The sequence below is a fragment of the Asterias rubens genome, chromosome 7, assembly GCF_902459465.1.
Source record: "Asterias rubens chromosome 7, eAstRub1.3, whole genome shotgun sequence".
In the NCBI taxonomy this organism is placed as follows: Eukaryota; Metazoa; Echinodermata; class Asteroidea; order Forcipulatida; family Asteriidae; genus Asterias; species Asterias rubens.
In genome coordinates this window covers 11,848,908-11,861,562 of record NC_047068.1, presented here as the reverse complement: position 1 = coordinate 11,861,562, position 12,655 = coordinate 11,848,908, and the positions used below count along the sequence as shown (strand labels likewise).

Below are 12,655 nucleotides of genomic sequence, written 5' to 3'. Positions count from 1 at the left end.
TTAAAGCGTGGTAGAAAATCTACGGGGAATTCTGCATGGCTACCGCACTCTTAGACTTGAAATCAAGTTTACGTGGTATATATTATGAGACCGATCAGAGATAAAAATAAAAAACGGACGCAAACCTGAAACTCTTTTTTTTCCGGGCGATCGTGCAAAATTGGTTTTGTTCGTGCTGAAATGATCTGCACAAAAATGTTTGCACAATCGGATCAATCTTGCAGGAATAATTTGTGCAATTGCAGATAGTGCAGGAATGGTTTGTGGTTTGTGCAATCGGCTTATCTTTTTGAGCATGAATAGTTTGCGCAACTTGCCGATAGTGCAGGAGTAGTGTGCGCAATATGCCTATAGATATATCGCAATTTGGAGATCGTGCATGAATTATTTGCGCAATTTGACAACAATGCAGGAATGGTTTGTGCAAATTGAAGAAAGTGCAGGATTGGTTTAGCCACTGGACAAAATTTAACCCTGTAGAGAACCCTGAAAACCCTGTTCGTTTTTTACTTCAATTTAGTTCACACGAAAGTTACTCACCTCAAACAGAAACTTATTTTCATCCCAGTACCTTCACAGTAAATCAATATCATTCAGTCGTCTTCATTTTCAATGTTATTTTGACTCAAGATTTATTGTCTCCATCCTCTTATTCTTACAGGCACTGGACATGTAATTGTCAAAGACCAGTATTTCTATTTTTGGTGTATCCCAACATATGCACACAATGACAAACCTGTGACAATTTGGGCTCACTTGGTCGTCAAAGTTTCAAGAAAATAATGAAAGAAAAAAATACCCTTTTTGCACATTTTTTGTGTGCTCTCAGATGCATAATAAAAGGCTTCAGGTCTGAAGTCTTTTAATATTTGAGTGAGAAATTACCTCTTTCTCAAAACATGTATGCATCAGAGGGGGCCGCTTCTCACAAATGTTTTAAACTATCAACAGCTCTCTCTCCATTGCTCATTACAAAGTAATTTTTTATTTCAACAATTTTTTTTAGTAGTTACCAATAGCGTCCAGTGCCTTTAAAACAGTCTACTTCAAGGTGATCTTCAAATGGTTTCAATCTCTTCATTTGGCAGGTTTGATGATTTCTGGTTTTGCTCGTGGAGGCCAAGTCCTTGGGGATGCTAGCTACACAGCCCGGGGCATCCAAGCAGCAACCTTCATTAAGGAGCATCTTTATAACGATCAGAAAGGATGCCTTATAAGGAGCTGTTACACTGATAAACAAGGGGAGGTCACTCAAATGTAAGCAAACATGAACAACAGATTTTCAGAGATTCACCCCCTCCTCCCACATCTCAAGGTGTTCACTGTCAATTTAATGAGGGTAGACCAGGGTCAAATATCATGCTCAAGGTTATCTCACTTCACTTTTTCAAATCCATGACTGCCCATACTCCCTTCAAATCCATGACTGCCCATACTCCCTTCAAATCCATGACTGCCCACACTCCCTTCAAATCCATGACTGCCCACACTCCCTTCAAATCCATGACTGCCAATACTCCCTTCAAATCCCTGACTGCCCACACTCCCTTCAAATCCATGACTGCCCATACTCCCTTCAAATCCTTGACTGCCCACACTCCCTTTAAATCCATGACTGCCCACACTCCCTTCAAATCCATGACTGCTCATACTCCCTTCAAATCCATGACTGCTCATACTCCCTTCAAATCCATGACTGCCCATACTCCCTTCAAATCCATGACTGCCCATACTCCCTTCAAATCCATGACTGCCCATACTCCCTTCAAATCCATGACTGCCCACACTCCCTTCAAATCCTTGACTGCCCACACTCCCTTTAAATCCATGACTGCCCACACTCCCTTCAAATCCATGACTGTCCATACTCCCTTCAAATCCATGACTGCCCATACTCCCTTCAAATCCATGACTGCCCACACTCCCTTCAAATCCTTGACTGCCCACACTCCCTTTAAATCCATGACTGCCCACACTCCCTTCAAATCCATGACTGTCCATACTCCCTTCAAATCCATGACTGCCCATACTCCCTTCAAATCCATGACTGTCCATACTCCCTTCAAATCCATGACTGCCCATACTCCCTTCAAATCCATGACTGCCCATACTCCCTTCAAATCCATGACTGCCCATACTCCCTTCAAATCCATGACTGCCCATACTCCCTTCAAATCCATGACTGCCCATACTCCCTTCAAATCCATGACTGCCCATACTCCCTTCAAATCCATGACTGCTCATACTCCCTTCAAATCCATGACTGCCCATACTCCCTTCAAATCCATGACTGCCCATACTCCCTTCAAATCCATGACTGCCCATACTCCCTTCAAATCCATAACTGCCCATACTCCCTTCAAATCCATGACTGCCCATACTCCCTTCAAATCCATGACTGTCCATACTCCCTTCAAATCCATGACTGCCCATACTCCCTTCAAATCCATGACTGCCCACACTCCCTTCAAATCCATGACTGCCCATACTCCCTTCAAATCCATGACTGCTCATACTCCTTTCAAATCCATGACTGCCCACACTCCCTTCAAATCCACGACTGCTCATACTCCCTTCAAATCCTTGACTGCCCACACTCCCTTCAAATCCACGACTGCCCATACTCCCTTCAAATCCATGACTGCCCACACTCCCTTCAAATCCATGACTGCCCATACTCCCTTCAAATCCATGACTGCTCATACTCCTTTCAAATCCATGACTGCCCACACTCCCTTCAAATCCACGACTGCTCATACTCCCTTCAAATCCTTGACTGCCCACACTCCCTTCAAATCCACGACTGCCCATACTCCCTTCAAATCCATGACTGCCCATACTCCCTTCAAATCCATGACTGCCCATACTCCCTTCAAATCCATGACTGCCCATACTCCCTTCGAAGCTATGATGCCATCTCCCTTGTGCTGGATTAGTCACGCAAACTAGCTGGTGAGAGAGCGTTTTCCACTGCTGTCTCCCGCCTATAGAACGGTCTTTCTGTCCCCATTAAAACACTCAGACTATTCTGTCCTTTAAAAAGAGTCTTAAGACTCACCTGTTCTCCAATCTGTAGCTGGTTCTCCCCATTATTTTGGTCTTTCTTTTCTGCTTACAGGCGCCTTGCATCCTTTGGTAATATGGCGCTAAATAAATCCATTTATTATTATGGAACTGCTGAGCAAGTATTTGTTTTTTTCTGCACCATGAACGTCAAGACTTGAAGGATACTGGCATCTTATCAGTGTTCTTCTTCTTGTCTCGTACTGGTGTTTGTCATTATTTGTTTTTGTTGTTCTTATTGTACAATGTAATTTTGCTGTATTTTGCTTACTATTTTAGCTTAATGTTTATAATATGTAAAATACTGTACAGCGTTTTGAGCTATTTTTTTTAATGTATGATGCTATATTAAACATAAATTATTATTATTATTATTATTATTATTATTAGTTTTATTATTACTATGTATGCTAAAGAAAAGAATGTCTATGTAGGTGGATATGCATGTCAACTGGTCATCTAATTACAAAAACGTTTCGGATGCTGCAAGGTTATTTTAGATGTTTAGAAGCTTCCACCCTGACCCTTGTATTCATATCATCCTTGTTTGAAGATTCTTATGGGATTAGCACCAGTTTTCTTAATGAATTATTGGCTGTGAAATCTTCTACTCAAACTCTTTGTTCATTTTCCTCTGGTGTGGTATATTTAAACCAGCCAGTAGCCAGAACTAAATACTATGGTGATTGTTCATTCTCTATATATGCCCCTCGGCAACGATTCAGTTACCCGATTCATTTGAAAGTTTTCAATCTTATTTGAAAACTTACCTTTTTGTTGATTTTTAATGTTTAAAATTGCTGTTTTCTGTTGTAACAATTGATTTTACTTCTGATTTTACTTAGAATTTCTGTATTTTTATTGATAATTATTATTATCCAATCTGAAGTGATTAAAGTCCCCTACATTTTATCAATTTTGTAGACAACATCTTCCTTGTATTTTTTTTTCCAGATCTGAGCCTATTGAGGGATTCGTTGATGACTATAGCGACCTCATACGTGGTCTTCTTGATCTTTATGAAACCTGTTACGACCAGTCATGGCTGGATTGGGCCAGTTCTCTCCAGTCCAAACAGGATGAGCTATTCTGGGATGCAGAGCATGGAGGTTATTTTGGAGCTTCAAGTAAAGATCCATCCATCAAGTTGAGGTTGAAAGAAGGTAAGATTTGTTTTGACCAATTAAGCCAGATTCACAAGAAGTTCTGGCCAATAACTGTCCTTATTAATAATACTAACTATAGTATATTTCTGGTAATGAAACTTATAATACATGTAATAATTTGGGAGGATAATCATCCTTACTCGCAGCTAAGAGCTGAATTGCGAAAGACGTGGCTAACACATGTTCGAGAAGCAGGCATGCAAGGGTGCTTTTGGCAGCCAGCCCCATCAACCCATTATGACCACAAAGCACAGCCAGAGATCGTGAGATGAAACTAAGGATGCCTTACAAGTGAGCTTAAAGGAACACACTGCCTTGGATCAGTCGAGTTGGTCTTTGAAAAGCGTCCTGTAACCATTTGTTATAAAATCGGTATGGTTAGAAAGATATTGTAAAAGTAGAATACAATGATCTACACAAATATGCCTCGAAATTGCGTGGTTTTCGTTTTACCTTGTCGACAAACACGGTTGACTCCCATAAATGGCCGACCGTGTTAGTTCGCGACGTAAAATGAAAACCGTGCAATTTTGAGTGATACTTGTGTGGATCTATATATTCTACTTTTAAAACATCTTTATAACCATATGCATTTCATAACAAACGGTTTCAAACGCTTTTCATAGACCAACTCGACCGATCCAAGGCAACGTATTCCTTTAATCACCGTAGCTCACAAGCCCGAGGAAGCCTATAAAACAAGGATGCTGTATGCCTTTAAGTGTGCTCACGGTTAGCAGTGCTATGAAATGGAAATCGTACAGTAAGCACAGAATCGACCGTTAAGCAGCTCTATGATATTGAGTCTGTTCAGACTCTTAGATCAGGGGTGGATTTCACAAGCAGTTAAGACTAGTTTTATCTTGAGATAGGAAGCATTACTCGTCCTAACTTACATGTAGGACTGGCCTTAAGTTTTTAATAAGGGAATCAATGTGTGGTGAAGAGGTTTTCAACTAGTGGTTTAATCCCAACGAGGCCTGGTTCTTGATAATTTTACCGAGACGGTCAAAAAACATCAACACTTTTGGTCAAAAAGTAAAATAAATGCAAAAATTATAATTAGTTAATGATTTCTTTCAACACAACACCCCTCAAGCTATGAAATGGTAAGGCCCTCGGGTAAACTACTCCTTATAAGGGAATGCTGTGCGCGTATCGCATGATGTGGCACAACTGTTTCAGCCGTTGCTCTCGACCAATAGGAATGAAGAAACTGCCCATGTTTCAACACTTTTTACTGGTCATAAACAAAGGTTTATACACACCCACGTGACTCGCTCTCCACCAATAGGAATACCGAAACTATCTGAGGTGTTTATGAATAACTCCTAAAGAGTCCTAGGACTATTTCTAAGTGAGTTATCTTTGTGAGATCACCCCCTGTTTCCCTGTACGTGTGCTACAGTCAGATATTTGTAGGGTGCAACATCAAATCCATCAAATGCAAGCAAAACCATGTCAAGGGTTTTGAAGAATTTAAGTTTCAAATGTTCAAACAGTTTCACAAAACTCGAAATGCTATACCTATCCCCCTCCCTCTTCCAGTACCCCCCCTCTTTCTTCTCTTTGGTAGCACGTCTAACCCCTCCCATCCTTGCCCTTTACGATGTACAGACCAACACCAGCATTGCGATCACGTTAGCCCCCCGGATCAAGTTAATAGAATTACAAACTGCATAATCCATCGCATGCCTCGTGTCAACTCAAAAATTGTCTGAATGTGACATCTGTCAGTATAATCAGGAGATAAGTCAACGAAGGAACACAGGCATTCTCAACCCCCCTTCCATCTCTCTTCCTTTGCGTTTCTGTCTTTCAAGAAATTCGTTAAAGGGAGATAGTTCATCGGGGCGTTAATTAGAGTTAACAACGATCCTCTATAAGCCAAAGTAGTAGTCCCAACCAATGTTCTATCTTCCGCCCCAGGTAGTAGTTAATAAAAGCAGGACAGTTCTTTTCAGAACTGAGAAGACTACCGAAAATCCAAAAACCTACTTCGCGGTAGTAGAATATACAGCAAGACAGTTCTCTAAAGAACAAAATCTACCTGGCAAGAATATACACACATGGTGTTACCACAAACCAGATATGTAATTAAAGGAAAGGAATCTGTTTGGTAATCACCCTTAAAATTAGCGGCAATAACAACTAACATGTATTTGTTAGAGGTACAGTAGTTTTTGATAGTATAAAGCGTTGAGAATCATTTCACTTTGGAGAAATGTGGTTATTGAACAAGATTTTGAATCTGAAAAGAATTTTTGTCAGGAAAATTTTTCAGATTGTGTATGCCAAATGTGGATTATTCTTTCTGCATGGGCAAAATCAAACTGGACTTTCGGCGATATTTCAAAAACGCTTTCGCCTTTTGTCATGACATTTTCACAGATTAGTTTTATTGATGTACAGTATCTACATTTATAGTGAATTAAAACAATTGAACACGTAATGATTCATTCGTTAAATGTTTTGGGTGAAACATTTTCCAAACCATATTACTTCAAAGGGAAATCTTTAAAAAAGAATAGTTTATTCTATCACCATCTGCAGTGCTTCTCACTTAGTAAGTTTTTATAGTTATTAATGTTTGGAGTAGTTACCAACAATATTACCCTACCTTTAAGCCTTCGTTGTGGCTGTATTTTCTTACAAAATCAAGTACATCAAGGAAACAAGAGTTAAGGTAGGGTCAAATTCTCAACAAATTAATAATAATAATAACAAATTCTTATATAGCGCATTTCACAATAACCGTATCAATGCTCTTTACATTAGTGCCCTGGTCATGGGGCCAATAACATCCCTGTAATGTTTCTCAGCTCCCTAGGGAGTATACAGCCCTGAGCTGCCTGTGAGGCGCTTGTGGCTTTTTCATACACATTAACAACCTCTACCCTCGCAGGTACCCATTTATACCCCTGGGTGAAGAGAAGCAATTATAGTAAAGTATCTTGCTCAAGGACACAAGTGTCACGACCGGGATTCGAACCCACACTCCGGTGAATCAGCACCAGAACTTGAATTCGATGCTCTTAACCACTCGGCCATGACACTATAAATGGACCATAAAAACTTGGTGATCAAGAATCAATGCAGCTGTTGAATGTTGATAGTAGAAACTTGTTTTGAGAAATAATTCCATTCAAAGTAATTTTATGGTTTGGATTATTTTTCACCCAGAAACATTTGCATCCGTGACTTCAACAAAATCAAAATACATCAAAGAAACAAGAATTGAGGAAGGGTCAAATACTCAATAAATTAACGGACCATTAAAAACTTGGTTGAGAAAGAATCACTGACAGCTGTTGGCATTTTGAGAAATGACTCCCTTTAAAGATTAAGATTTGGATCATTTTTCACCTGGAAACATTTGAATCTGAGAAACGTTTCAAGCATGAGATGCTTGTTTGGTTTCTGAAAGTTTGTGTCTGTTGGCCGGAGCTGCTGTTGTTACTGTGGCTGTCACTTTGCTGAATGTGGATGGATGTGACATTCTTATGAAATATCTTGACAGCTTTCTGCTGTTTTCTCAGCTACAGATTCAGCTGAAACTTTCTTAAGTGACTTTTATTGTATCTTTTTTTATAAGTTTACCTAGAACACAAAGTAATTTCTCAATCTTCAATTCAAACAGCAGCTCAAAGCTCTTCAAACAAATATCTTAAATCCTAGACTCTTGACTTTAGGAACTGGCGCCCTTGAATGGCATTTTCTTTGTCAGATACTGTGCGCTCTGTAACTGCTGTATATTATTATTACCTACAAAGCAGCTTTACGTTGACCATTTGAAACCAATCTGTGATCCTATACCTTTAAAAGGTGATAGTTTAGGAAATTTTGTATCTTGGTTGCAAGCCTGATACTTCACGAAGGCAACCGAGGCGATTGCCTCAGTGCTCTATGGTCAATGCCTTGGTGCCCTTCAAATGGTCCAGTAGAAATTTACAGTTGCCTCATAGGGTGCCCTCTACTAAGGAGAAAATGTCTTGGTTCCCTTCAAAAACGAAGCATACAGGCCTGTGGTTGGGTGACAATGTTTTGGATATTAGCATCTCTGATCATTAACAAATATTACATAGTACATGTACGTCTACAATCCCTTTAATACTTTGACGTGGCCTTGTAACTCAAGTGATACTCCAGAACTATCCAGTGCCAGTAATCTATCTGTCTTTATGTCAGAACCAAACTGTCACTACCAGCATCGTGTTTATCACCGCTAGGCAGTGTGCTGCATTCCTGGCAAGTTGCCGTCTTGATGGATGCCGTAGCACAGGATGTCAATTGATCACTGGTGGCTCATTCTTTCCCAAGAATCCTTAATTGCTACTCATTAACGAGACGATTAAAAAAACATGAGCGGAAGCAATATCTGCTCATGCCAATTGGATTTGTCATATTCAGGTTAGATCGTTAACGATGTGGCAATAACAATGTAGTGTGTATCAATCCTGTGATACGATGGAACAATAGCGGTAATGCTTGACTTTAATTTGCCGTCATTAACAGTGATCTGTGTATCACTCTGTTGTGAAATCAGTCAGCAATCAACAATTCAAGATGAAATATCTGAAGTGGTAGCTTTAAGAATGCAGTGTTAGTAATTTCAAGAAAAAATTTCTTGGAAGTATGATTCTGTTTGATGAACAAAACTCAAGTCTCTTATTTTGTGGTTGCTTTAAAGTACAGATTAGAAAACACCAGTCGCTCTTCCCATCCCTCCACCAGGAGGGCTAGTCACTTTTTTTTAAATCTTTTTTTTATGCAAGTTGCCAGACACACAAGGCCTGAAGGCCACTTTAAGGTGTGGGCTACAATTATTTTATTTCCGGAGGCTGTTGCCACCTACAGCTAGGGCTCACACAGGGTTACCCCTTTTAAAGTCCATACGGATGTAGGCTTGGGTATCATCAATCCGAAGCCTGGCCGATAGAGCAGAAAGCACTACCTCCAATTTACAATGGTATCATAAGATATGTCCAGATCTTTCATGAAGCATTTATAAACAGGGGGATTTTGTCATTCTTAATAAGCCTTTTTGAGGTATGGCAGACTTGATAGGAGTGTTCTGTTTGGTTTGGGTGTATACAAGCAAATTTACTCAAACCTTTTAGTGTTGTAGCATTGTGTCCGCCATATCTCAAAAAGGCTTTTACAAGTTTATCTTCAATTTTATCCCCCAGGTTAATTAATCAAGGGAATGTAAATATTGACATCTTAATGATAATAATGGAAACTTTTATAACGCCGGTATCCGTCGCAAGCGGCGCTCATGGCGCTGCTCTACATAGCCTCCAGCCAGCCTTATGAGTAAGCAGAAACTTTAAGTTATTGCTTGGGCACAAGGGGTGCAACCATTTGCATTAGGGGGCACTTCTGGCCAATTTAAAACTGGAGTTTTTGTTACCGAGTCTCTTTTTGAGTGCTCTTGATATGCCGTTTACTAAATGCTATTTTTTATAAGATAATCTGGCGTGGAAGTAAGAGCAAATACCATACAACACTTGAGTTTAATTTTTTTTAAATTTTTTTTATACTAAAATGTTCTGGTAATTTTTAACCAAGTTTTCAAATGAGGGGGTACGGATTTTAATTGAGGGGCATGCCCCCCCCCCCCTCTCTCTTATCTATACCACTGAAAATGTGAACTGCCTCCCCGAAATGGTAGTTGAGGAAAACAGCATTGCTTATTTTTATTCTCAATCTGTAATGTGTAACCTCCAAGTTGGTGGAATGGTGTGTTTACGTCAATCTAGAGCGTAAAAATGATTTTGTGTTTCTCTTCCACAGAACTGTAATGTCTTCCCTTTAAAAGCCAATGTTTCAGCGTCTCAGAAAAACATTTATGACCCAGGGCTAATTTTCTGGGAGGTCACACTCCGCCTACTGACATCCCTCCACAACAAATCACTAGCAACTTGATACATCTTACTCTAAATAAGAAATATCACTGACACATTCATCTTGTGAGGAATGCAGAACCTTAAGTGGATATCTCAAGGTTTTCAAGTTGTCTTATCTTTACTTCTTTTACATCTCAGTGCCTTTGTTTGTCATCTCAAAGGCCGTTGAAAGTTGACAGTTTATTTCTTGTCATTTGATCTCGGAAAAATTTGCGAAGGGCAGTTGCAAGTAATGATTGTCTTATCTTTTCTTTTTTGCCCCGCGCCATTCCCATAATGTGTACCCTTGCATATGTTGTCAAGGCGACATGTCTTGTTCTTGGAGACAGATATCAGGCCAGTATGCTTCGTTAGGGCAAGGGCACCAAGGCATTTTCTCCTTGGTAAAGGGCACCCTATGAGGAAATGGAGGCAATCACGTTCATTGCCTGCATGAAGTATCAGACCTGAGATATGTTTTTATTTTGTAGTCTGGGTAGGTAGTCTAGAAGTACTTGACCCAGAGTAGTTGTGATTAATTAGCCTGAAAAGTCTATTCATAAATACCTTAGACAGTTTCGCTATTCCTATTGGTGGAGAGCGCGTCACGTGGGTGTGTATAAACCTTTGTTTATGACCAGTAAAAAGTGTTAAAAACATGGGAGTGACACGCGAGCTTGCACCTGTGCTTACAAGACAGTTTCTTCATTCCTATTGGTCGAGACCAACGGCCGGGACAGTTGTGCCACATCACGCGATACGCGCGGCGCACACACCATTTCCTTATAAGGAGTCGGAGATGTGTTGTGTTGAAAAAAATCATTGAACAATTATAATTTTTGCATTTATTTTACTTTTTGACCAAAAAGTGTTGATGTTTTTTGACCGAAAAGGTATTTATGAATGGGAATCAAAGTGTGTTGAATCGGTTTTCAACTAGTGGTATAAACCCGATAATTTACCTCAACTTCGTCTTGGTAAAATTATCAAGAACCAGGCCTCGTTGGGTTTAAACCACTAGTTGAAAACCTCTTCACCACACATTGATTCCCTTATTAAAGCCTACACCGTATGGTAGGTCAGCCCTTTTACTCAATAAAATTGTCCTGTTTTTTTTTCAAGGACCAAATATCATGCTTGTTGATAGAAAATGAAGACCCACATTGCATGAACTTTTCCTTGAATAATATCTTGTGCCTATTTTTAGAGTCTTGGAGATGCAAAATAATGGACAACAACAGCTGTGTAGCTGTGCTTAAGTTTTGTACAATAAACAATTGTATCCTCCACAATACTTGTATCGAAATTTACAACTTTGTAATAACAAGATCTGTTATCTATCATTAAAATTCTCTTTCGTAACATAGTTCTGAGAAATGAAGTCATAATTTTGTTTCCAACATCTACATAGTCCAGACAGTTGGCATCATTTCAGTGGATGTAATTAATTCCATTGGTCTAGTCTTGGAGAATAACAGACTCAGCTTGACTCAAGACCACGTATCTCACCGGGTTGGAAAAGTTGACAGCGACATGTTATTATCTTGGCACCTGGTCCAATATAACATACCTGCAGACTGGTCCAATATGTAACATATACCTGTCATAGGCTTCCCTGATGAGTTAAAGGGAGGGTAGACCTTTGGTTTTTGGAACCGTTCAATTGTTTTAATACTGTAGATGATACAATAACAGGCCTAATACTTGCCTCCATGCCCCCCTGGTCATTGCCTTGGTGCTCTTGAAATGCTCCGGTAGAATATTACAATCTCCTCATAGGGTGGTCTTTACCAAGGAGAAAATGCCTTGGTGCCCTTGAGATGCTCTAGTAGAAATTTACAATCTCCTCATTGGGTGGTCTTTACCAAGGAGAAAATGCCTTGGTGCCCTTGAGATGCTCTATTAGATTTACAATCTCCTCATAGGGTGCCCTTCATCACCAGGGAGACATTGCCTTGGTGCCCTTGAGATGCTCTAGTAGATTTACAATCTCCTCATAGAGTGCCCTTCATCACCAGGGAGACAATGCCTTGGTGCCCTTGAGATGCTCTAGTAGATTTACAATCTCCTCATAGAGTGCCCTTCATCACCAGGGAGACATTGCCTTGGTGCCCTTGAGATGCTCTAGTATATTTACAATCTCCTCATAGGGTGCCCTTCATCACCAGGGAGACATTGCCTTGGTGCCCTTGAGATGCTCTAGTAGATTTACAATCTCCTCATAGGGTGCCCTTCATCACCAGGGAGACATTGCCTTGGTGCCCTTGAGATGCTCTAGTAGATTTACAATCTCCTCATAGGGTGCCCTTCATCACCAGGGAGACAATGCCTTGGTGCCCTTGAGATGCTCTAGTAGATTTACAATCTCCTCATAGAGTGCCCTTCATCACCAGGGAGACAATGCCTTGGTGCCCTTGAGATGCTCTAGTAGATTTACAATCTCCTCATAGGGTGCCCTTCATCACCAGGGAGACAATGCCTTGGTGCCCTTGAGATGCTCTAGTAGATTTACAATCTCCTCATAGAGTGCCCTTCATC

At 40.2% G+C, this 12,655-nt stretch overlaps 1 protein-coding gene across 1 annotated transcript in view; it reads left to right on the top strand.

Moving 5' to 3' along the window:
* Nucleotides 1-12,655, top strand: part of LOC117292761 (spermatogenesis-associated protein 20-like) — a 40,072-nt gene that overhangs the window by 15,297 nt on the left and 12,120 nt on the right. Inside the window, exons 13-14 of the mRNA XM_033774910.1 lie at nucleotides 1,089-1,257; nucleotides 4,018-4,226. Coding sequence (XP_033630801.1) covers nucleotides 1,089-1,257; nucleotides 4,018-4,226 — 378 coding nt within the window. The remainder of the gene's footprint in view (nucleotides 1-1,088; nucleotides 1,258-4,017; nucleotides 4,227-12,655) is intronic.